We start from the raw sequence: 25,895 nt of genomic DNA, 5'->3' as shown, positions 1-25,895 counted from the left end.
CCTGAATGCTGATAGAGCTCGTGATGTGTGGGATTTTGTTCAGTAAGTCAATCTGTTTGAGAAAAGAATGCAAATTTCCTCTGGGGAGTTCTAAATTAGGCTCAGTTTGATACGTTTTGTTTAGGGTAAGACGCCAAAGAATGTAGAGCGATATGGAAGTTTCAGTTACCTCAACAAATATGAGTACACTAAAAGTGTTTGGGTAAAAAAAAAAAAGGTTATGTTAGGCAGACATCAAGGAGCAGGTATGTGCGGAAATTAATAATTTAATATTGTGTCTTATGTGCTAAACCTTTTTCCAATCTGCTGACATTAATTTAACAAGAACTTGCTGCTATATGCGCCCCCAGCTTTAGAAATGACTGGCTTAGATGTGTTGTGGTTGAAAAGATCTTAGGTTTAGGAGACATGTATATGGACATAAGATATATAGTGTTTGGACACTTTAATAGGTACGTGTTTTTTAGATGCTTGCAAACAAAAAAAAACATCTGCCAATAACATTGCAGAAACCCTTTGCATTTAGGCAGCGGGAAGTGGTGATGGCGACTTGCTGAAGTTTAAACTTTGGATCAGAATGAGAAATTAATGGGATTTTACTGCCTTTGAAAGTGATATAGGTTCTTAATCCCAGTAAAATGTTCATGCACATGCAATTAGGCAAAAAAAACATTGCTGGGTCCTAAGAGGGCACATTTCAGCTATGATATTAAGATGACAGAATGTGATTTAAACAACAAAAGCACAACATTAAAGCACATCTTTGACAGCATGTGCATCATTTATGTGAAGCCAACCAATGTGCTGCAAATGTATGATGCTATCACGTCAATGTGGACCAACGTTTCTGGGAAACATTTCTGTTTCCCAGTTCTATGCCCCAAAGAACAGTGTTTAAAAAGGGTCCAACCCAGTATTAGCAAGGTGAACTTGATAAATTGGCCAGTGAAAAGGTATTTTGAGTGAATCAATGCAAATGTTGTGTTTTGCTTCAGATAATAGAAGAACTCTCCATCAGGTCAGGGGTTAGGCAGTTTGATACCTAGCCCTTTCACTTGTTTGTAAAGATTGTATGCAAAATAAATTCAACTCTAAGTTATATAGCTGTGGGTCAAGTGCCATTAGGATTTGGTTCAAATTATTAATTTAGGGCTGTAGTGTTTTCAAATGTCTGTCTGTTGGGATTTAAGTACAAGACCTTGTTAACAAAATATGTCAACTGGGTTACTAGTAAGAGCTAAATAAATGCCAACTAAACTAACTGAATGTTAAGCAAATAAATTGCTAACCTAAAAATCAATCGAATGTCCGCAAAACTCAGTATTCAAACTCCAATTAGCTACGGAGGCAGGACCGAGCTGCGTTTATAACCCACAGTGGCAGAGCTACAGACACGTCAGTTTCTCCTCGTGACATCACAAAAACCTTTGAACCAATAGAAATTCTGATTCGAAATGGAATGCACACAACACCCGTTGACCCGTGAGAGGGCGGCACAGTGATGCTTTTAGACACAAAAGTAGGATTTCAAAAAATATGCGGTAAAATATCAAAATAATGACCAAGATATGTAGACAGCACGATAAGACAACCATGTTAATAGTTTATTAGCAAAAAAAAAGTTGATTTAGGGATCAGTTACCCTGAAATGCCTCTCGCCCATTGACAGCTGGACATACGCACCACCACCCCTCGCAACCCACAAGGGATAGCCATGTTAGAAAATTGATGAATGGATGTTCTTTCCTAATGAATCAGTTATCGCTGTCCACACCCAACCCTGTTATTGCCAGCTGTTATGATGAACAGGAGGAGACGACGAGCTTAGCAGGTTCAATGAAGAGAGAAGACATGGCTGACAATCTCAGTCTAGTTACTGGCGTGAAACTTTGCTCATTTGACACACGTCAAGTGTGTGGGGACGTCTTCTTCAGGCAGTGAAAACAAAACGTTTTGTAATTAGAGACATTGTGTGTTTTCTTGGAGGTTTTCTTCAAATATGCAGCCTTCTGCTCAACCAGCAAGATCTGGACGTTCATGAGCGTGTCCATCCTAAGGCTGTGGTAGAGAGCTGTGGGCACTGCTGTGTGCAGAGTTTGGCTCAATGACACGTCACAAGGATTCCAGCTGTGACTTCTTCCTGGGAGCTGTGCATAAAAATGGGTTAATATCTTGATATCTAGGATTCAGAGTTTTTAGCAGCCTCTTTGGTTCTCTGTGTGTAGTTCAGTCCTTGTTCCTTCCCATAGATGGGCCTAAAACATTTATCCAGTTGGTCGTGACAGATGGCACTCTGAAACAGGTTCTACTGGATGTACTTCCTGTTAAAGGGGAGTTTTGCTTACAGCTGTTGCTGCCTGCATGCGCAGTATGTGGGATTGCTGCAAAGTCAGCGACACAATGCAAACCACACACCACTGATGCTAGATGTTGATCAAGGATGACTGAACGCTGTAAGTCAGCAGCTTGATGTAATCTAATGGGTTTCCTTGAATAGAACACCTTTTAACCGATTGGAATCATACATTGAAGTTGTCTGCAATTGTTGATAACGTGCATGGCTTCGTATCAACCTTTATAATTATATCTGACTTTTTGAGCCTTGAGACATTTGTTGTGAACTGGCGCTGCATAAATAAACTGAATTTAACTGAAAACTAAATCTGAAGCATTCATATTATTCACATACTATTAATTAACACTGTATAAATATTAATCTGGATGCTTAATTTAACACCCAACCTAGTTGAACCAAAAATAAAACTAAGCCTCCAAGCAAGTTAATGAGAGAGATGTGATACTTTAAATTATTTTTGTCACATTTGACATGGAATGTAGTTGCATATACCATATGTACTAAGCAATTTAAATTCATATGGTCAGCAGCAATCGCTAAGAATCGCTGATAAAGCGTGTGACTCCAACAGTACATAGCTTTTCTAAACTGCAAGGTGTTTGCATGATATGCAAAGCTCTCTACTTGTCTGTTGTTCTCTGGCCAACGTCCATGATGTGTCAAAAGGCCCATTTATCCTATTATTGTGTCTTTTTTATTAAGCTTTAGTTTTACTTGTGTAATTAAAACTGTGTTTGATAACTGCTGCTATTAAATCTTCTTTGGGAACCGTCATGCCAGGGAACTACAAGAAGGAAGGAACTAATCATTTGTGGAATAAACACGTTGCAGTTTTTAATGGGTGTGTGCATTGGGTATGCATTATTTGTGACAACATGAGGGAACTGACCACATCTTGTTTGCATATGCCGGTATGACTGATGTTATGATTTTGTTTGGTTAGACTTTAGAATGTTTTGATTATAGTTTATTTTACATCGTGTCGGGGTCAGTAAAAAGGTAGATTAATAGAGTTCTAAAATAAATCAATTACATATTGTGAACAAAACATGTACAGTTTGTGAAGGAATCAGAGCCAATTAAGATTTGATTCTGAAGATTCCTTTTAATAATCAGTTAATTCTGTAATGAATCACGGCAGCGGACCCAGAATTCAGCCAGACCAGCAGAGGTTCTTAAAAAAGGGATTTATTTAACAAAAAGCAGAGCAATGCAAAAAGGACTGAATAATCAAAAAGACTAATAAAAAACATCCAGAACTTCATAGGAACAGAAACTGACTGGTAACATGACAAAATAACTCAGGTTCTCTGGAAGGGAAAAACTTAGTCAAAATTCCAAAAACAAACATCAGATCAGGATTGACTCACCCAAAAACATGACAAGACCAACAAGACGACCTGGCACTGATGTCTGGTCTCAACAGTATATATGGAGGTGGAGGCAGGTGAAACCGGTGAGAGGTGATTGCAGCAGGGGTGGAGTTAGGCAGGTGTGCAGAGTAAGTAATTAGACCAGACATCAGTGCTGAGGCTCAAAACAAGAACAGATCAGAAACCAAACCTAAAAAGCTGAGAGGACAAGTGGACAGAAACAAACTACACCAGACCTTATAAGAAACAAAACAATGCCGAAGTATAAAACTAAAACAGAAGATAAAGCCAAGACTAACACGGATGACCAAAACAGGATAAACTAACTGTAAACAAGCAAAACAGGAACCTAGACAAGACAAAACTCAAAGCAGCCAGAGAACCTAAGGCAGGAGAGTAAACAAACCAAAACATAACCTAGAATATTACACATTCATAAGTTATCCCTTTTGGAAAGGTTTGGAAAGTTACTTTTTTTTTTTGATGATGAACCAAATGCAGTTTCACTTTTAGCTAATTTCTCTCTTTCTCTCTCTCTATCTCTCTCTTTCTCTCTCTCTCTCTTTCTCTCTCTCTCTCTCTCTCTCTCTCTCTCGTTAATATGTGCTCTACACTATAGTTTTTTTGTTTGTTTCATTATCACCAACTGGCCAGTGTTTGTTCTACAACACTAATTAACTGGGAACTTGTGGAATTGTTTTGCTTCAGTTTATTTACTATTCCAGTAGTTCCAGCAGCCATTGAATTTATCACTATGAAGATGAAAGAGCCTCTATACATTATAGATTTTCCATAGTAAACCAATAGCAATGGCTTGGTTTGCGAGCCTGTCTTGGTATGCAGCCAGCTTTGGTTCCCACCAGTTTTCCTTTCTGAGCAGGTGTTGCTTTGTGGCATCCTGCTCTAAAGTTAAGGCCACTTGTTCCTTTGCTGTGGCTGACCTACATGATTTTGCATGTGATGCAGCAGCTGGAGTTTCTGTCCTTCTTGTTGCCAGCCTGAGCAATGCTGCCCAGCTTATTACAGTCTGCCTGGGAATCAATTAGTGTCATATTTAGTCTCATATGCACATGTTTGTTTTCTTCCGTTAGCCTCTTCAGGGGTATTTATACTTATTTGCCATAATAGATTACTTAGAGGACTTCCGAGATTGAATCAGTTCATACATAAAATAATCATCTCTGCACAAATAAAGATTGAAAACATAATGTACAAAAAATATTTTAGGTCATAACACTATACGTTACCTGTCTCTTTAAGGTAAATTGACCCACTATTGTGACACCCAATCTTTCTGAATATAGTTTTTGATGCTCAGATTAAGGCTCACATTCAGCAGCCAAACTCAAACAAGATAAGTTACCCACACTAAGTACTGTATGGAAATGGTAGTAAGAGGGGACAGAACACACAGTTTGTTGAAATAAAGTTGAAATACAAAAAAAAGTAGACAAATTGGCATTGAAAGGTATTTTCTGACTGTCCCTTTCAGTTCCTCTTGGCTAAAACGAGTAAATAAACAGACAGATGCCCACGTTAGAAAGGCTTCTTTAGTGTTAATCTGAGTCAATGGCTAATCACAAGCCTAGTTAAGACACGCTACTTATGTTAAACTACATGCATGTTTGAGTAAGGGATTTGCTAGGCCTACACAGTAAAAAACGCAGATCTATCAAAAACTGTTTAGCATGAAATGACATAAAGGGAAAAATTAATGATTCTCCCCACTTGACCACATCTTGATTCATCTGTCCTGCCAAATGAAGAGGTGCAAACTAAAAAGAAACTTCATTTGGCCAAAAAGCCCCTTATTTTATGGGAAACCAAAGCAGTCAGTTGTTTCTTTTCATATTTGCTCTTCATGAAAAAATAGCCCTTATTTAATATTTTGGTGGGAAAAGAAGATGAAGTCATGTTTTATAACAGGATAAGTCTGAGGAATCTTATATTCAAGGTAAAGATTAAACAAAATTCCAGTTTAATATTACACATTATACAGCTTGTCACAGTGGTAAAATCTTTGCTCCTCAGATCCTTGGGTGCAGTTTCCCACCTGCTGATTCACTCGTTACCACAGAAACGTTTGAGTTTCCTCCTGGTAAACATAGAGACTTAGTGAGTCATATGAGGTGGGTGGGTAGAGGAGGAGGAAAGCATCTAATTTGGGAAACACTGCCGTCACAGGAGTTTCCAGTTGGTCCTCCATCTGATGTTTCTCTGGATCTGAAAAAGCCAACTTATTTAAACCCAACCATGGCGTCTGAACGTGTCGGATAATGAACACTGATCTCAAACTGCAGTCTGATTTATGATCTCATTTGACAGCTTTTAAAGCATTTTTCTAGGGCTATCATAACATTTAGCTTTATTTCCCAATTATTCGGGATATATTCTGTATAAGTGGTATGATTGTTGGTATTAGTTTTCAATTATGCTGATCCCTTTGTTTTATTGTTAATTTATTTACAAGTTAATTGTATTGAGCTACATTGCTGCAACAGTAAAACTGAGGGCAATGTCACCAAACTGGTGGTGTTTGTTTTAGAAAATACATTTACTATATTTGAACTGGTCTTGATTAACACATTTAAAAAAAAAAAAAAAACGTTTTGTTTTTTCCTGTGTCGCTCTCATCAGCGTCACGGGTTGCTTTGGTGTGAGTGGTTGAAATAGCACGTCGATAAAGATGACAGACAAGTGGCTTATCCAATCATATGCAAGGATTTTTGATAAGACCCAGCCTTCTGAAACGCCATTCCTATGGATCTGTCCCAGATGGATGAGTGGAGCTAGGTGGAGCGAAATTCATCTGGCTAGGGTCAGGTTACTTAGGTTTAGCCTGCAAATAATAATAAGAGGAAGAAAAACAAAAACCCTCCTGTTTTCCCCATGCGGATTATTTTTAGAAAATATTACAAAGTAAAAACTACGGCCATCAAACAGGATGTGCGTTAATTCCAGTTTGACTGCCCAGATTTCATAAATTAATCTGTAGTGTATAACTGAAAAAGTTATTTGTGATCTTTAAGCATTTTAAAGCAAGTTAAAACATTAAAACAGGAACTGTGTGTGTTATTACTTAGATCTTCTGGTTCTGGTCTACTCTACATACCCAGAACCAGAACCAAACATGGAGAAGCAGCATTTAGTTCCTATGCTCCACAAATCTGGAACAAACGTCCAGAAAACTGCAAATTAGCAGGAACACTGAGTTCCTTTTAAATCAAGACTGAAATCCCACCTGTTTAGAGTTGTTATCGGCCCATAATAACAGGAACACTGAGCAAAATAGTCAGTGTGTATTGATGTTTTCACCTGATGCAACTTAATGTTTGTTACTGGTCTCACAACCAGTGACTGTTTCGATGTGTTTATGATGTTTTATGTTTACATGATGTAAAGAACTTTTAACCGCCTTGCTGCTGAAATGTGCTATACAACTAAACTTGACTATATCTTAATAATGAACAGCAAGAGAAAAAAAGTGTGTAAAGACCTTCCGACTGCGTGAGTGCTTCCAGGAGCTTTTATAAAAGGTCTGGTCCCTTTAAATGCATGCCACGAAGCACGGACAAAAGAAATCCCTGCTCATTCATTCATTGTGTGTGTGTATGTGTGTTCTTGCATGTAATGCTCTCACAAAAGTCATGTACTATACACCAGGATCTCGAATGCTGTAGAACAGTTCTCTGTCTTTCTCTCTAATTTTAACTCAATATCTATTTTTTATCTCAAGCTCTTGTCTTCCTGTTTTTTCAGGACACATTAAACAACAACTCATTCGGGAAGAAATACAGCTGGCAGGAAAAGGTTTCAGGCTCGACCTCTCCCCTCAAAACAGGTGAGCTTTTCTTTTACCGGTTCTTTGGAATATGAACATTACTTTGTAAATGTACCTTTTTAGAGTCGTGTGCTTTACCTGATGAGGATGAGGCCTTTTTTGACATCAACGTTGCTCCTGGGTAAAGTTGTTCTAGTCGTGGTTTCCTAATAACGTGGTCAGGACATGTGTAACTTTCATTTAGTTTGACAGGCTCTGTTTGTATCTATAGACGTAGTGTTAGGACTTGTTCCAAAGAGAGGGAAGTAAGCTGAGACAGCGCCTTTGTAAGTTGCAATTCTTAAAAAACTTTTTAACCAACCTTACCGTTTAGAGAAAACTGTCATTTTGCATTTACAGCTTGGTTCAAAGGGAGATGAAAAAAGCTCATGCAGACATTTAGCAAAAGATAATTATTACGTACTAAAACACAAAACAGACCACAATACATACCCACTTTTCATGTGCATAGTTATTCTTGGCATGGGCTGTATAGGGGTTTGCCTCGGGGGACAACTGCTGGAGAGGGAGCTGCTGCCCAAACTAAAAAAACAAAAAAAAGTCATCTGAAGCCCTGACTGGCACTCTTTTTGTCATTATTATTGTTCAAAAGACTTCTCATTGCCGTTAGTCAAATGTGCAAAAACTGAACATCCCTGGTGATGTGCCAAAATCAGTTGATCCCAAGTAAGTAGCTGAAGACATCTTTAAACAACTTTTTTAGTTTTTTTTTTTTTTTTTGCAGTGTTGTTACATAGTTTCAGGCCTTCACAAAACAGATGTATTCATTCTAAGAATAAACTGCAAACAGGTGAATGTTTGATAATTGACCTGAATTGTAATTGGTTGTGCAGGTTAAAAATGGGTAAATATAAATACATGCAACAATTGTAGGTTTTTGTCTGTAAAAAAAATTCTAAAAACATTCTTCAGAAGTATGAACTTCTTTATGATAGTTTGTCACAGGAATTCCCAACAAAATACATTGAAGTTTGTGGTAATTATGCTGCAGGTAGTAATGTGACAACAAAATAAAAAAAGTTTAAATGATAAGAAAACTTTTACAGTTGAATGTACACGTGCTACAGAGAGCCCTTTAAAGTAATGCAGTCTGTTGCCCTTAGTTATTTATCTGAAACAGAGTAAAAATTGAAAATAACATCAAGAATTAGAAATGAAAGCAAAGTGTTATGAAACATGTGACATTTCAGGGCCTTACAATCAGTAAAGATTCACCTAAGGTCAGATTAGTTTTGTCTTTATTGGCCTGGAAATCTTCAATTGCAGGCAAAGTTGGGAGATTTGTTTATTTTATTTTTTAATCTCAGTTTTTGCATTCCAATCATTGAAAATCAGTTCAGGTGCTTTTTTTTTGCTGATGCCTTGCTATTTCCCTTTGAGAGAAAGACCAGATAGAGGTGTCTCATTTTATTCCTTTAATGATCAGTTGGTGCTCTATGACATTACAGTCCAATACTGTATGAATGATAACATAAAAATATAATTCTTTGATTTACTGGCGATGGATTATGACGTAACCTGTGACATAACACGGCAGGCCCCTTATCCTGGCTCTGAATTTGATGAGTAACGGAGGTTTATCTTTGTAATCCCGACATTACCTAACCATTTTTACGTGTCTCTCTTTCTGCTTTGGCTTTTTGCTTTGTGTCTGTCCATCCGCTGCCATGTCCATTCGTCTTCGTGGGTCTACGTTCCTCGGTTGGTTGCATCTGGATGCCCGCATCATGTGTGCTTACTTTGTTTGTGTGCCTGGCCTTTGCATGTGCCTGTGTGTGTGCACGTTTGTCTGTGTGGCTGTCTGCCTGGCTCTGTTTGCATCCTTTCGTCCTGCAGGCGACCTCACACCTCCACGAGAGCACCGCTGTCTGAGCGACGAGGACAAGCTGCAAACCGGGGCTGCGCAGACCAAAGACAGAGGGACCTCCACCGACGCCCCCTGCAGACACAGCCACACCTCGGGGCGCTCGCACGGCTCAAGCTCAGACGCTGCAACGCGCTCCAAGCTGCAGGAGAAACCGCCCCAACCACCCCCGCCACAGAACTACAAGCCAGCCCCTCTGTACCCAGTGGGTAAGACGGACAGCTCGGGCCAACGGGAAAAGATTTGCTGCCAGGCGGATGTTCACCTGGAACCCACAGAGGAGATTTACCTGACTCCGGTGCAACGCTCGGCAGACCCGTTGGAACCCCCCAGTGTTCAGGACCGGCCTTTTCTCTCACAGCAGACCGAGCAAGGACGCATGTCCATAAGCTCCGACACAGAGGGACCACCTCCTTATCAGCCCCTCCCAGATCGGACCAACCCCTCTATTTTTGAGGAGGACGAGCTTTATGTCCCCCCACCTTCGTATGCTTCCTGTGTAGAAGCTCTCATCACCCCACCTGACATGGCTGTTTCAGCACACGGGTCTGTTGCGCTAGACCTCAGCCTGAAGGGGACAGGAGCCGGGGCCATGCTAAGGGCTGGCTCATCGGTAGAATACGTGGACGCCACAGATGAAAGCTACTGCGGTGAGGATGAGGATGTAGACAGAGTAATGATGGACGGACGGATAAGAAAGATGGGAGGAAAAGGAGATGTCGGTGGCAATAAACCGGCCCCTCCAAGGACTACCATGAGCTCCGAAGCCAGCAGCCTGACATATGACTCGGTGAAATACACCCTAGTGGTGGACGAACACGCTCAGCTAGAGCTCGTCAGTCTCAGACAGTGTTACCAAGGCTACAGCGATGACAGTGACTCAGCCACAGTCTACGATAACTGCGTCTCCTCTCCGTACGAGTCGGCAATCGGGGAGGAGTATGAGGAAGAAGAGGAAGACGAGGCCCACGGCCCACGGACAGGAGCGGTGCAGAGGGAGGCCACAGCCTGCCTCTCAGAGGACTCAACACCCGAGGAAGACCTGCATTTCTCCAAGAAGTTCCTCAACGTCTTCATGAACGGTCGATCTCGCTCTTCTAGTAAGTCGCTGCTATCCTTAAGTCATCAAATTAAATTAAATCATTAAATTTGTTTTATGTTTTTATTGTTCATGAGTTCAAAGACCAACCAGAAAAAAAAATCTAGAACAGTTTTTATTTGAATTTGTTTTTCAAACAAAGTTTTTTTTTATTCATTTAGATATTACTACCAGTAGAGACCTCAACTACCTAATATAAAACATATTTTAAGCGACAGTAAACCTATTTTACTTCTGAGTTATTTAATAGATACACAATCTGAACATAACTTCACCTAATTTTACCTGACTTAAATTAAAAAATGTGGCCACTATTGTTTATGTTTTATATGCCTAATATTGGAATCCTATGGAGTCCTAGCTAACTAGCTATTTTTTTATGGAAATTCATGCTTTGTCTTCTTATTTGTAATACATTGTGACCCAGATGGAACATTATGTTGTATTTCACAATCACTTTCAGTTTTGAGAATCAGATTCCACTACAATGAAGAGAGTTGGATAAATTATTGTGCAAATTGCACAATTGCACTCATTTTAATGTGTAAACTTTTTTTTTATCTCCACATAAAAACTTTAGTGTCTCATGTCCTTAATTTTCAGTTGTGATCAAATCAAAAACATAGCAAACGACAATTTAAGAGATGCAGTATATATTTGTTGTAGTGTTGAAAGGGGCCACAAAATAAGTTGGATCCCCTTGAATGCAATATTGAAAACTAGGGGGAAAAAAGTGTGTTTTCATTTAGATTTAAATCACATGGATATTCTGGACAATTTGTCATTTTAATACTGAGATAATTAGTTCCCAAAAATTTAGATTTTGTAGTTGACTAATTACTGTATCAGTGGTAGTCATGAATTATAATCAAACGTCATCTATCAACGATTTGCTTCTTTCATATTCAATGTATTGACATACATTTATATTTCGGTTGTATTTCTAAAGGTTATTTTGGCCTCTATACTGTGGTCTTCTGTTGATTTGTTGTTCTTTGTAATATTATAATTTTTGAAAGCTTTTAGAAGCACAGCAGAGTGCAGAATACAGCGAGGAATCTCATGGGATTGTAGTTAGACATATACAAGGTTAATCTGTTTTCTATCTAATTAAAGTGTGATTTAATAACTTTTAAGGCTTCTTCTGTGCTTTAAAGTAAACTGCTTGTACTTTAACTGGATTTTTTTTTGTCCCTAGTGGACTGTTGTAAATACAACTCTTGAATATATTTTATGATAGTCTAATACAGAGGTTGACACTACAATCTGTAAAGTGTTTCTTTTTATGTCTTCCTCATATTTTGACTTATTTTGTGGTGTTAAAGGTGCTGAGTCCTTTGGCATATATTCCTGTATCATAAATGGAGAAGAGAAAGATCAGACCCACAGAGCAGTATACAGGTAAAGCAGAAAAAATAGTTCTAATCAAGCATGTATTTTGTGATACCTTCATCAATGTTGAAACTATTGTTCTAATCCATTTCATTTGAAATTCATTGTTGTTTAAATTAAAAATTATATACACACTTCTAATTCAGATATTACCACCATAAGATCATTTTTTTCTTTTTAGAAACCTGTATGGATGAGTTAATAACTTGCATGTTTTACATAGTACATTATTCTTGTGTTCACCCTCATACTTTCTTCAGTTTAATTTGGACTGCTGTTGTCATGACATGATTTCCAACACGCTGCAAAAACTGTCAAAATGACACTGAAAACGAAAAATAACTTTTTTAAGGCATAATTCTTTCACAAGTGGGATGGCCAGTTATTGTACCTATATTTATTACTGTGAAATGATTTTATTCATCATAAAAGAGGTATGTTTTATCATGACAACTTTTTAGTATAATTTTTGCACACCCTAAAACTAAGTGTATTGTTGATATTTTTACTTGTATTTTTTTCACTGTTCCAAGAGAGCAAAGACAAATTTGAGCATCCTTAAAAACCTAATTGAATACAGTCTAATGGGTGCGGTTTAGTAATAAAACTGCAACACTTGATGAATCTGGTGTTCTATAGTGGCCTACTTTTTTATAAGAGCATCATTTGTTTCTTGGACTTTGCAGCAAACTGCAGTTCCAGCTATATCATCTATCATCAAAAAAAAAAAAAAAGACTGCTGTGGGTTTTTAAATATGTTTTATCATCACTTTTATTGATTGCAATAAATTACTCTAAATAAACCTTTTAGTCCATGCATAATTCACAACGCAAATTATTAAATTGATGTGGGGTGCCTTTAATAGTGCTACCACACTATTGCAGCCTGTCTGCTACTGGCTGTATTGTATTTATAAGTCATCATTGAATAAGATTTTGGTCAGTATTTTTTTGATCTCAGTATGACATGCATGTTGTGCATTTTTCTGCATATAATAGAAAGAAAGAAAATATTTAGCTTCCATATTAAGAGTCATTCCAGTTAGCACTAAATAGGTCCAGCTGCTGCTGAAAACCTCAGGCTGTTCCAGGCAGTGGGATGCAGGGACCGAACGAATAGCAACACAGTCATGAGAACAAGAGCATCTCTATCTAACAGGCGACCATGTGATGCAGGGGCCATTGTCCTTCCACAGCTCACAATAGATGGGATATCAGCAGTTTGGTAAAAGGTTCCCAGTCTGCAGTCAATAAGCGTTAGAAGCAGATGTGCCTGGTGGCCATTACGTTAATTAGGGATATTATTTGACATTATCAAAAATAGGTTTTCCTTTAAATTGCAAATATTCTATCTTCTATTCTATCTATTATGTGATTTATCATGAAATGGATCATATTTTTTAAAAGCTGATATTTTTTTTTTGTGAAGGAAAAACATTGAGTTAGTGAAACGACTCACATTTCAGGCATAAAATTACATTTCTTATCAAAGTACAGTGTTAGAGTGTAATACGAGCAGCTACAGTAACTCCACCACCTTCTTCGACACGTGTTGTATGAGAATTAATGAAGAGAACAGATAGATTAATAAGTCAACATAACTGAAAAATTAAACTTTAGATACAATGGCTAGATTTTAATTTCACAAGTTTGTTGAAATTAGGTTATTACAGTTTTTCAGTACTTTTTTTTTCTGCTTCCAGACTCTTGCTATCAGAAATGTTGCACAATCAGCCAAAGGCCATGCAACACTTGTCTTGGTTAAAGAGAGCAAGATAAACTTATTCGCTTGAGATAGTGTCAGGCATGTGTGGCGTTAACTGTGTAAATAGTACAAAGACCCGTTTGTCTTGCCTACAGTCAATAAGAGTGTCATGTCTGGAGCCGCATGAGTAAGAGTAGAAGAAGATTCCAGGGGCAACCTGTGAAGCTGGAGTGAGTTATATGCACAAGAGAGCTAATGCAGTGTTGGCAAATAGTGGTGGCCACACAAAATATGGAAACTTTAGGCAAACTTTGGACATTTTCACTCACTTTCGTTGCCGACGGTTTAGACATTACTGGCTGTGTGTTGTGTTACTTTTAGTGGACAGCAGATTTACATTGTTATACAAGATGTGCACTGACTACTGTACAATGCATGTGTCATACATTTGTCTCATGAAAAGATGTTATGAAATATTTACCAAAATATGAGGGATGTACTCACTCTTGTGAGCTCACGTATATCTCTCAGCCACCACAAGGCAGCCTACAGGCTGAGCATCCCCCCTCCCCCAAATTCCTACACTAATAAAATGTTCTTCAGTCACAATTGTGAGTTTTAAATTTAATCTGGAATGTCTACATACTACAGAGGAAAAAGTCAAAGAAAACCATTGTCTTTTTTTCAAAAGCTTCAAACATCTGTCTGAACAGGTTTGTGCCTCGACACGATGATGAGCTGGAGTTGGAGGTGGATGACCCGTTGCTGGTAGAGGTCCAGGGAGAGGATTACTGGTATGAGGGCTATAACATGCGAACTGGTGCTCATGGGATCTTCCCTGCTTACTATGCCATCGAAGTGAACAAGGACACAGAGAGCTATACAGGTACTGGTACACCCGCTATGTGCAGATTTTGGAATATTTTAACATCATAGGAAAGACGATTTGTTAATGACACTTTGCACGGAACATGCTACAGTGGGAGTCGAGCATCATTTCAATTTAAATGCCCACTCTCTTTTAGTTATAAAGATAAACAAAGGTTTATAATGATAACTTTCTATCACATCATCAAACTGACAAAACTGCATTAAAGCTAGTGCCATTTATTTTCCAAATCACTCTAACATTCATTCATTCCCCAAAACACTGGCTACAAACACTGTACAGTATTTGTCTTTTTGGGATTACATTAATAAATTTCTATTAATGACTCGTCATCTGATCTCATCCTAAGGATGAGTAAGTTAAGGTTAACTTGTTAGCAATATTCAGGCAGCTTCTTTGATATCATTTTATGGTATTTATTCACCCTAACTTTGTTCTTACCTTTGTATGCTGTGCTGTCATTTCAACGCTGCTGAAACAGCACTAATTTTGAAAGAGCAGCAAATAATGCCTGGTTTTCTGGAATTGTCTACAAAGTTACTGTTTTACTCTGTCAATTTTGAAGTAGTGCATTAAATCTTAAATAAATGCTTATCTTGTATTTTTGAATAAACATTGTTTGTGTAAAACGTACATGAAAAAGGAATTGGTCCACAAATAAGCAATTCTTTCAAATTCAGTAAGGAAAACATTAGACTCTCCCCATGTAAAAAAATACCAGTGATTTTCTTATGCAATTACAATCAGAAAGACTGAAATACAGAATGAATACAAATAACCCTGCTTACTTGTACCAAGGAGAGCAGAGTTATCAAAGCTATACAAAGATAGGCTGAAGTCATTGTTCAACTCTTACAGTATTTTAAGTTTTCTCATGACTGGAACTTGTGAGAGAGACACCTTACTGCTGTCAGGGAGCTCACCCTATGCTATCAGACACCTCTTTGTGCAAGTGGTGGCCCAGTGGCTGGAGAGGGGCGTCTATCTCCTGGAGACGGGAAGGTTCTGAGTTTAAATCCCACAGACTGCCAGGGTGGCTCTCTGAGCAAGCCACTTAGCCCCAGAATGCTCCCTTGGCAAATACATTTTTATTCGTTTCTGGCCTTTCATCTACACAAAAACTCAGTTTTACGTCACAAAAAACAATTATTTCTTAAAACTGCGACCAAGGTGGAGATGTTAGAAAATCCTCCTTATGTGTCTGCGTGTGTACATGGCAAAACAGAGCTTCAGGGTCCCGTGCGTCTGCCTGCGACAAATAATGTGCCGCTGACTTCACGTGCAGAACCACTTTTATCGACTTGGCCATGCAGTGGAGGAAGAATGAATGCTATCAGAGAAGTGATGATTTTTACATAGGTTCAGACACTGTCTGGTTGTTTTTGACACAGGTTATGCTTTGCAGTGCACTGCCCCCTATGCGTTTGGAATGTTTAAAACAACACTCAGTGGCGTATTTGTGGGGGTTCATGTCAATGAATACATTTCTAAAAACAACCCCATGTGTAAGAGATGTTAAAAAATATGTAATGGAGAAAAGACCCAGCTATATGTCCACAAGACCCAAATTATGCATTAGGGTCCTTAACATGGGCTGCCTCCTGCAGAGCGTAATTCCAGTGCAGTGCAACAAGCAGAGGACTTAGTATGCATGGCTGAGCACTCTCACCATACAACTGTCCATGCAATGTATAAATGCAGCGTAATCAGAAATGGTTACAAAGCTGTAAAATCTGATATCTGCTTCTGTGTTGTTCTTTACCTCTGTAGCTAGAGCTTACTGTAGATAAGGAACTAGCCAAATGGTCTTAGAGTTTTGAAAAAAAATGTCTCTTTGCAGTTAAAAGCAGTGAGTGGATGGACAGGTACCATTTGAAGTTCCTTGGGTCAGTCCAAGTGCCCCATCACAAAGGAAATGATGTTCTGTGTGCGGCTATGCAGAAGGTAGGAAGGCCCTTGTTTGTATGGTTGTTTGTATGTGTGTGTGTGTGTGTGTGTGTGTGTGTGTGTGTGTGTGTGTGTGTGTGTGTGTGTGTGTGTGTGTGTGTGTAAAACCACTGTTTGCAGAAACTTTGTTACTGTATCTTATGAAACATCCAAAATTTGTATTTGTTTGATTTAATTCATTATACCTACATATGCCCCTCAGATTGCTAACAATAGACGGATGACAGTTAAGTTCAACCCGCCTTCCTTCTGCATCCTGGAGATCAGTGTCAAAGGGATCAAACTGGCAGTTCAAGAGGACTATTATGCTTGCGACAGAGTAAGACTCTTCCTGGTCCTTTGTCTAACTATTGTAAAATTATAAGCATGCAATCTAACCTTGGCTATTTTTCCACAAAAAATTGTAGCTTCTTGTAAGGTCCTTTGAGAACACCAAAAACCTGTAGCAGTCTACAATAAGTCATAAGGAGACCCAGAACTGAACTTCATCATGTTATATAATTGTATATTGCATAGCATTAGGTATTTCCTAAATATCATAGTTTAAAGTGCATGCCAGCATGTTTTAGTCAATGCTTGTTTCTATGGTCCAACCAGAGGTCCAGAGTTTCAATCCGTTCTAAGTGCAGTTAAAAAATGGCAGATCTAATGTAATGTTATACTTTTTTTTTGTCTGAACAAAAACTACAGATACTTCTTGATTTGTAATCAAAAACTTTATTCTCCCTCTTCTGTTTATGTCTTGCTAACAGAGTAACGAATGCAGTCATTTCTTCCAACTAAAGAATGTCTCTTTTTGTGGCTACCATCCTAAGAACAGCAAGTAAGCTTTTCCACTTTCTGCTGTCTATATGTAGATCCTTAAAGTCGCCACTAGGTGTCAGTGCATGAAGCAAATTTAGAACCTGCAGAATATTAAATATATATACATGATGCCCTATTTTTCTTTCTACAGGTATTTTGGTTTTATTACTAAGCATCCAGCAGATCAGAGATTTGCTTGCCACGTATTTGTGTCTGAAAACTCTACCAAACCTCTTGCTGAGTCAGTTGGGTAAGTTTGTCATGATAGAACAAATTTGAGTTTGCAACAATTTTTACATTTGTCATATAATAAACACTCATGTGCAGTGCCTGCTAAAGTATTCACACCCCTTGAATACATAAAGCATTTTCTTATTAGAACCGTAACCATATTTATTTATTTTTTACTTTTTTGTGATAGATCAGCTAAATGTAGTATAAAATTCTGAAATGGAATTCATATGAAACATGGTTATCCATTTATTTATGTTTGTTTTCCAAATAAAAATTATTCCGTTAATAACTTATTAACGTAGTGATATTAATAATATTCCATGCTTTGAAGATCTGACAGATCACTTTTCAAGCCATCATCTGAAAAAGGACAGAAATCCATTGTTAAAAATCTGGTTTTAAGATTGTCAGAACTCACATGGGGGAAACGGTTTACATGCAAAACAGTCTACTGAGGAAACAAGGTGCCCTGGACAGATGAGACAAAAATTGAATTTTTCATCTCACACGCAAAACACAGAGTAGAGTAACGATAACTGCACGCACCCCACAGTGAGCCATCCGTACTCATTGTTTTGTCAATATCAAATTGTGGGAAAGCGTATCTTCTGGTGGAAAAGCTGGCACAGGGTTTCCCCTTCCAGCAAAACAGCAACCCTAAACATACAGCCAGAGCTACAATGGATTGGTTTGGATCAGTGGTCTCCAAAGTGGGTCACAGGGACCGGTGCCCAGCTTGTTTCCTTGAATCAACACACCTGATTCCAATGCAAGTTTTTTCTGTTTTTTAACCAAACCTCTGAAGAACTTGATAGCATGCTGAGTGGGGTAATACCTCCATATAAATTGGATGTGTTTGAATGGAAACTTGTCTGGAACCTGCTGGGTACCAGCAGTGCAGAACCTGAATTTGATATCCCTGGTTTATATAACAGCATACATGAGTTAGAATGGCTGTTGCGAACCCAGCTCAGCCAGGAACAAGCAAACCGCGAACTGCGACAAAATTGAGCGACATTCCATTTTTCACTCTTGGCCAGTAAGAATGTTTTAGAATGAGCTGATACGTTTTGGTCAAGCCCAGATTTATAGGGGCAAAAGTAATCAGTCAGATTTGAATAAAAATGAGCATGGCAGGATTTTCTTCCTTAGGTTCCAAACACTTTGGTTAATTTAGCACCCCCAATGCAAGAATCCCTTTACCTCCTGCCATTTCATTACCTAGCAGTATAGTGACGCCTTTGGTATGGAATACTGGCCAGACAGCTATAGGGAAAACACGACAGTTTGGTTTACAAATAAAGTAAATGTACCATTTGAATGCCCACAACAACTGTTTGGAAAACGGCCAGGTGTCAGCTTTAATACCTGACAGAAAACCCTTGGTGTCTAGCTAAATGCAGATACTGAACTAGCTGGCGTTCTTGTTGTTGAAATCTAGCCTTCTAGCACAAAAGCAAGGAAAAGGGAGTGTAAGAGACCTGAAATTTCTCTCTCTTTTTGTTTGCAATTAACAGCCACCACACCCTTTGCCCGAGGCTGTAAGGGGTTTTAGGTTTCAAAGCCAAACCCTGAGAAAAAAGAGGATAGAGAGTGTTTTGTGCTGCCATGAATCAAGGCATGTTATTCCTGGAATGGGTTGGCTTTGTCACATAAATTAACAGAAGGGGTTTTAGCTTGAACAGACTGAAAATCAGGGTTGTCTGTAAGCAGATAATCGGCAGCTGCAGACAGGGACTTTTTTTTCATAAGTGTGGTAAGGTTTAATCAGGCAAACAATTATACTCTTATATTTCAGTAACAGGACAATTCAAAGTGCTGGACATGAACAGAACAAAGATTACAGAGGAAAGCACATCCCAGTGGAATAGTAGCAACAGGTCAAGATTTAGGTCAACGTTCACACTGCAGGTGTTGATGCTCAATTCCAGATTTTGTAATCTGTAATTTTTTAACCTTGATTTAAGGGAACTCTGGGTTTCAATTCAATTCAATTCAATTAAATTTTATTTATATAGCGCCAATTCATGAAACATGTCATCTTAAGGCACTTCACAAAGTCAAATTCAATCAGATTATACAGATTGGGTCAGATTATTCAGATTGGTCAAAAATGTCCTATATAAGGGAACCAGTTGATTGCATTAAAGTCCCGACAAGCAGCATTCACTCCTGGAGAAGCGTAGAGCCACAGGGAGAGTCGTCTGCATTGACCATGGCTTTGCAGCAATCCCTCATACTGAGCAAGTATGAAGCGACAGCGAAGAGAAAAACTCCCCATTAACGGGAAGGAAAACCTCCATCACAACCATGATCAGTATGAACGGTCATCTGCCTCGACTGACTGGGGGTTACAGAAGACAGAGCAGAGACAACAAGAGAGACAAACAAGCACAGAAGCACACATTGATCCAGTAATCTGTTCTACATTAGATGGTAGTAGCAGGTGATCTGTCGTCCCTGGATGATGCCACAGTTAACAGAACATCAGACCAGGTGTACCTACTATGAAGAAAAAAAGAGAGAGAGAGAGCAAAAAGTTAAAAGCTGAAATGACGACAAGCAATGCAAAACTGGAGAATAGTAGAACTCAGTAGAGTGAGAAAAATAGACATTGATGTCCTCCAGCAGCCTAAGCCTATAGCAGCATAACTATAGAGGTAGCTCGGGGTAACATGAGCCACTCTAACTATAAGCTTTGTCAAAAAGGAAAGTTTTAAGATTAGTCTTAAAAGTAGACAGGGTGTCTGCATCATGGACCAAAACTGGGAGTTGGTTCCACAGGAGAGGAGCCTGATAGCTAAAGGATCTGCCTCCCATTCTACTTTTAGAGACTCTAGGAACCACCAGCAGACCTGCAGTCTGAGAGCGAAGTGCTCTGTTAGGAACATATGGGGTAATCAGAGCTCTGATATATGATGGAGTTTGATTATTAAGGGCTTTATACGTTAGAAGAAGAATTTTAAATTATATTCTTGATTTAACAGGAAGCCAATGAAGGGAAGCTAAAATTGGAGAAATATGACCCTCTTGTTGATTTTCATCAGAACTCTTGCTGCAGCATTTTGGATCAGCTGAAGACTTTGAACTGCATTTTGTGGACTTCCTGATAGTAAAGAATTACAATAGTCTAGCCTTGAAGTAACAAATGCATGGACTAGTTTTTCAGCATCACCCCTGGACAGAATGTTTCTAATTTTGGCGATATTCCAGAGGTGAAAAAAGGAAACTCTGGAAACCTGTTTAATATGGGATTTAAACTACATCTCTTGGTCAAAAATAACACCAAGATTTTTTATTTTATTACCAGAGGCCAAGTTAATGCCATCCAGATTAAGTGATTGGTTAAGAAGTTTATTTTTTGAGGACTCTGGCCCAAAGATTACAACTTCTGTCTTGTCAGAATTTAGATGCAGGAAATTTAAAGTCATCCAGCTTTTGACGTCATCAAGACATGACTGCAGTCGAAGTAATTGATTGGATTCATCAGGATTTATGGATAAATATGGCTGAGTATCATCAGAATAAGAGTGGAAATTAATCCCTTGCTGTCTGATAATTTGTGCCAATATAAGCATATAAAGACAATTGGTCCAAGGACTGAACCCTGTAGTACTCCACAGGTGACCCTAGAGTTTGAAGAAGATTCATTATTAACATGAACAAACTGGAATATGTCAGACAGATCAGATTTAAACCAGCCTAATGCTTTCCCCTTAATCCCTACAGTATGCTCAAGTCTTTGTAGGAGAATATTGTGATCAACTGTATCAAATGCAGCACTGAGATCTAACAGGACAAGTACAGACATACATATACATGGTAACACTCAAAATGTATGACAAATGAAAAAAAAGAAAGAAAAAAAAGCACATAATAGTCTTCGGTTCATTTGAAGATTTAAACTGGGTTTCACGCTCTACAAGAATAACAAAACCTCTCTTCATATAATAAAGATGAAGTTTTATTATTGGAAAAGCATCTGAGTTATCTGATTTTACTTAATTCCTAAAAGCAAAGCAGCCCTTAATTGCATGCGTGATCTTTTTTAAATACATAACTATGTAAAAGAAATAGGTTGTTGACCCACTGCAGGATTACATAATAAAGTTGAAATTATCAATCTAAATGTATCTCAGATCATTTGGCAAACTCAGGACTCCCAAGAATCCAGCAGGTCCGGTGGGAGATGGAGGCTTAATCTGAAGGATTACCGGACAATAGATGCTTCTGGAAGTGAGAGGCAAGATTAGAGCACAATTCGCTGCTGGTCCTCAAATCAGAGATTATTTCCTTAATATCTTCAAACACGCCTCATCCAAAGACAGACAGCGGAACAGAAATAAACTCAGTCCCATCTGCAGCATACATTGGATTTTTTTGGTGTACAAAGTTTAAAGTCTGTGTCTCAGATTTTCAGATTTTTGTCTAGCAGCTGACCTACAAATGCATCTAAAATTATTTTATGTCAAAACAATGCGCCAGAGCGGGTTTTTACTACCCGCAATGTCTGCAGTAGAAATAGGAAGCGTGAATAATTATCTTACTGTATTTAGGCTTATAGATAATGTTTTAAAAGTGCTTATGTGTTGGAAACAGATTCTATAAAAAAAGAAAAAAGAAAGCAAGAAAAGGAAACAGATGTTACAGCAAATATATTAAAGATAAAAGCAAGAGAGTCTTGAGCACCAGACCACAATTCACACTGTGACAACAGGAACTGAAACAATTTGCCTTACCACAAACAGAAAGCACAGGTTTCAGCAGTTTTACAGTCTTCTGAGAGTTTGTTCCAGATAACTGGAGTATAATAACAAAATGCTGCTTCCCTGTGTTTGGTTCTTGTTCTGGGTGTGTAGAGTAGACTTGAGCCAGAAGGTCTGAGAGGTCTGGATGGTTGATACATTGACAACAAGTCTGTGATGTATTTTGGTGCATTACATACTTAAGGGACTTAATATTCAAAAACTATTAACTCCCTTAAATTGGTGAGGTCATTATCATAAAGGGTCCCCTCTTCTCTTTTTGTCAATAGGCCTCTGGGACAAGCTCATAAACGTTCAAAATGGCAGCTTTAACCTTATAATTTAGTATGATTTAGGGTGTCATTGAGAGGGAGAGCTGCAACAGCCTCTTAAGCTTTATCACAGAGTTTACTTTGTATAAAAAGTGACCAGGCCTCGGATGGCCACTGCAGAGTTGGCGCCAATTGCTAAAAAGCTGAAAAGTATCAATCTCCTTTGGTGTCATAGACACACCAAAGTCTATCACTCACCTAAACCAACAAAAAAATTACCACTTTTATTCTCAGGATTGCACTACAATCTGGGACGACCACCCATTAAATGTTATAGGCCAGCTCAGCCAGGGGAAAGGGGAAGTAACATTAGACCAGAAGTTGAAGGGAGTTTTATTGTTGTTTTTTTTTTAAGATTAGAAGTGATTTATTGCCATGTCTGTTCAAAATTCAACAAAAGGAGAACAAAGGTGGGGTACTAGATATAGTACAATACCACCAGATGTGGTTTACAAACTTGACCTCTAATAAATAAAATGTACACTCAGAAGGAAACAGAAAAGCATGTAATGAATACAACTTAAGATGTACTTAAGGACTTTACACAAACTATACAACAAATCAACAAAAGTTTGAAATACCAAAGGAGACAACAATCAAGGCTTTCAGTTGCTAATCAAAATAAACAACACCAGAGATTTCTACCAATGGGACTAATTTGAATTATACAAACAAAAAGGAGAACTGGTCAGTTTAAATAGCAGCCGCACTCACTGACAGGTGAGCTGGTTTTAAATAGAAGGGTATCTTCAGTGATACGAGATGAGCAGATCTCAGACTGATGTCCAGTAGGGAAGAGTCAGGAGGCAAAATCACCAACCCGGAATAACACTGCACCTGAGGCCATATTGGTTGTATAGGCCATATTTGGAACAGTTTTCTACTTTCTCTAATAATAAAGGTACTACTTCTGATTCATTCTTTCAATTTATGGACCTTATTTCATCTTCAATTACATTCATTGACATACAATGAATGTACTCCTTTAATTGCAGTGAAAGGTGCTTTGACAAATGCCCTGCTGCATCTCAATAAACCAGGTAGAAAGATCAATAAAATAATGCATAGGTCTTCTGGATGGGTTTTTTGTTAAAATATTCTGTTTTCCAAAATACTTTTTCAGTCTAAGGACTTAAAGGTAAACACAGCCTTATGAGCAGTATCTTTGCATAGTGGATCAACAAGTTTAACAGTGACAATCAGAACCGGTTTCTCACATCCAAAAAAGAACCATCAGACTTAAAATAGTTCTTAAAATAGAAACAACTCATCTCCATTATCTTATTTCAAGTACAGTATATCTGATTAGCTTATTTTAGAGCTAAAATACTGATTACATTGGCTTATTTACCTGCAGTGGATGCGTATTGTTCCCCGGTGGCAGAGTCATTACCCCTATTCGGGAATAGTTTTACCTGTGGACAACATGTGAATTGTAATAATTACGGAGACTGTCTGTGTTTTTAATCCCATGTGATTGTGCCATGTCAGTAATTTTTATTTTTATTTGCATTTGGGAAAGAATGGAGGCTGCATTGAAGTGTTTAGTAAACCCTGGGTACAGGGCCAGCAAAACCCTATTGAAAAGCAAGTCCAGCAAGCAATCCGCCACACAGTAATACAGAGCCCATTTCTATACTGTATAAATACATGAATTTAGCATCGGGTGGGGAGGAGGGTTTGGGATATGTCTACGCCGGCTCTCGCTGTCTTTAAAATGCAACAACAGCGCAATGTCTTGCTCTTGTTGCACAGTGCAATAGATATGAGAAGGAGTTCTGTTAGAGAGAAAAAAAACAAGCCCAAATAAGCGACTGCACATTAAAAAGCGAGCCCAAAAACCTCTTGAAATCTACCAGCAACTTTAGGAAAAAGAGAGCCCAAGGACGCTCATAAGCGGCTGTTGGCTGCACTGCCTCTATTCCACAGCCGCTCAAATCACAACTTATTTTTTATGTGAGGTCCCCAGAAAAAAATTAATCGCAATAACAATATTGTAAGAGAAACACAAATGGACCCGGAGGCCACCACCCGTGTTTAAAGGTGGGGGGTTTCTCATCACACAAATGGCTTCCATAACTCCTCCCTCAAACCAACTTCCCTATCCAGGATGAGAACATCTTTATGAGTGTAGCCTGCCAAATCTTGGCCTGAATATGTTGCTCTCTGTGCTGGACCGTCCTTTTGGCCAGTAGCTGCTTTGTTCCCCCATTGTCTAACTGGTCACAACCCTCCTAAGCACTTAACAGCATACAGAACATTTTTCTGTTTGCACTGGGGGAGCAGATCTTTGGGGTGAACCAGTCTTTGCCCTAATGTGTTTTGGGGTTTAAAAGCCATGTCTCGGTTTCTTTGAAACTCTCCGAAACTCCCACAACATCGGGGATGACTACTTGGCTGGGTCTGGGTTTAGGGTTTTCCTTTTCACCCAATTGCTTGCTAGAGTCCTGTTTTGGGTTTCATTTCTGCTTTGAGAAAAGCCCAGTTGGGATAACCAGATTGCTCTGGGCCCTGTCTTGTGCGTCGTGTTTCCTTCTCCCTTACTCCTGAGTTTGAGGAGAAATTGTCTGCTTTCTGATTCAGAGTCCTGATGAGTCCCAACTTGTGCTCCAGTGTGTGATGGGAGTCAAACCGCAAGTACTGGTCTGTGTGGGTGGGTTTATGGTACACGTCACTTTCTAACTTTCCCCCATCCGAACCAACAGAGTCCAGGAAAGCCAGCCTGACATTTATTTTTCTCATTTTCTCATGTGAACTTTGTATTTTTAGCCACAGAGTTGTTGTGATCAGTGAAATGTTGGACGTCCTGAACCAATGCATGCACGGGTTCATGCATTGGTTCATGCATGCAGGAGTTGCCACAGTTGCTCTGTGGAAAGACCAGTTCAGCTGCTAAGGGTGGTTTCTGATCTGATTCCCGCACCGGCCTCCACAACCGGAACACCTGTCACTCTTTATGCGCATTCCTATTGATGAACCGGTGAACATGGGTTTTGCTTTGAGAAATAATTTACTCAGGGTGGGTTGAATTTGTGTGGACATCACATTCTTTGATATTTCTTTTGATTGACTCATACCTTTCAACTTCAGAACTATGTTAATATATCTTTTTTATTTTATTCAACCAGGAATGTCATGTTGAGACGCAATACCTCTTCTGCAAACGAGTCCCGGTCTGTCTATCAGTTTGTAGCACCTAAATGTTGAAAGAAAAATTACAATTTGTGCTCATAACATGACAAAATATGAAAAAGTTTAAAGGTTATGAATTCTTTTGCAAGGCACTGTGTTGTGTGTAATATTTTTTTAATGTT

General features: G+C 38.7%; 1 protein-coding gene across 2 annotated transcripts in view; it reads left to right on the top strand.

Annotated features, from left to right (window-relative positions):
* LOC105931901 (C-Jun-amino-terminal kinase-interacting protein 1) overlaps window positions 1-25,895 on the top strand; it is a 71,097-nt gene that overhangs the window by 41,366 nt on the left and 3,836 nt on the right. For both annotated transcript variants that reach the window (XM_012870787.3, XM_036135974.1), the window contains exons 4-11: window positions 7,489-7,570; window positions 9,407-10,534; window positions 11,859-11,934; window positions 14,344-14,516; window positions 16,360-16,463; window positions 16,669-16,785; window positions 17,219-17,289; window positions 17,422-17,520. In XM_012870787.3, coding sequence (XP_012726241.3) covers window positions 7,489-7,570; window positions 9,407-10,534; window positions 11,859-11,934; window positions 14,344-14,516; window positions 16,360-16,463; window positions 16,669-16,785; window positions 17,219-17,289; window positions 17,422-17,520 — 1,850 coding nt within the window. The remainder of the gene's footprint in view (window positions 1-7,488; window positions 7,571-9,406; window positions 10,535-11,858; window positions 11,935-14,343; window positions 14,517-16,359; window positions 16,464-16,668; window positions 16,786-17,218; window positions 17,290-17,421; window positions 17,521-25,895) is intronic.

The sequence above is a fragment of the Fundulus heteroclitus genome, chromosome 4, assembly GCF_011125445.2.
Source record: "Fundulus heteroclitus isolate FHET01 chromosome 4, MU-UCD_Fhet_4.1, whole genome shotgun sequence".
In the NCBI taxonomy this organism is placed as follows: Eukaryota; Metazoa; Chordata; class Actinopteri; order Cyprinodontiformes; family Fundulidae; genus Fundulus; species Fundulus heteroclitus.
The sequence above is the reverse complement of the archived record's forward strand: the minus strand, read 5'-3'. Positions and strand labels throughout refer to the sequence as shown.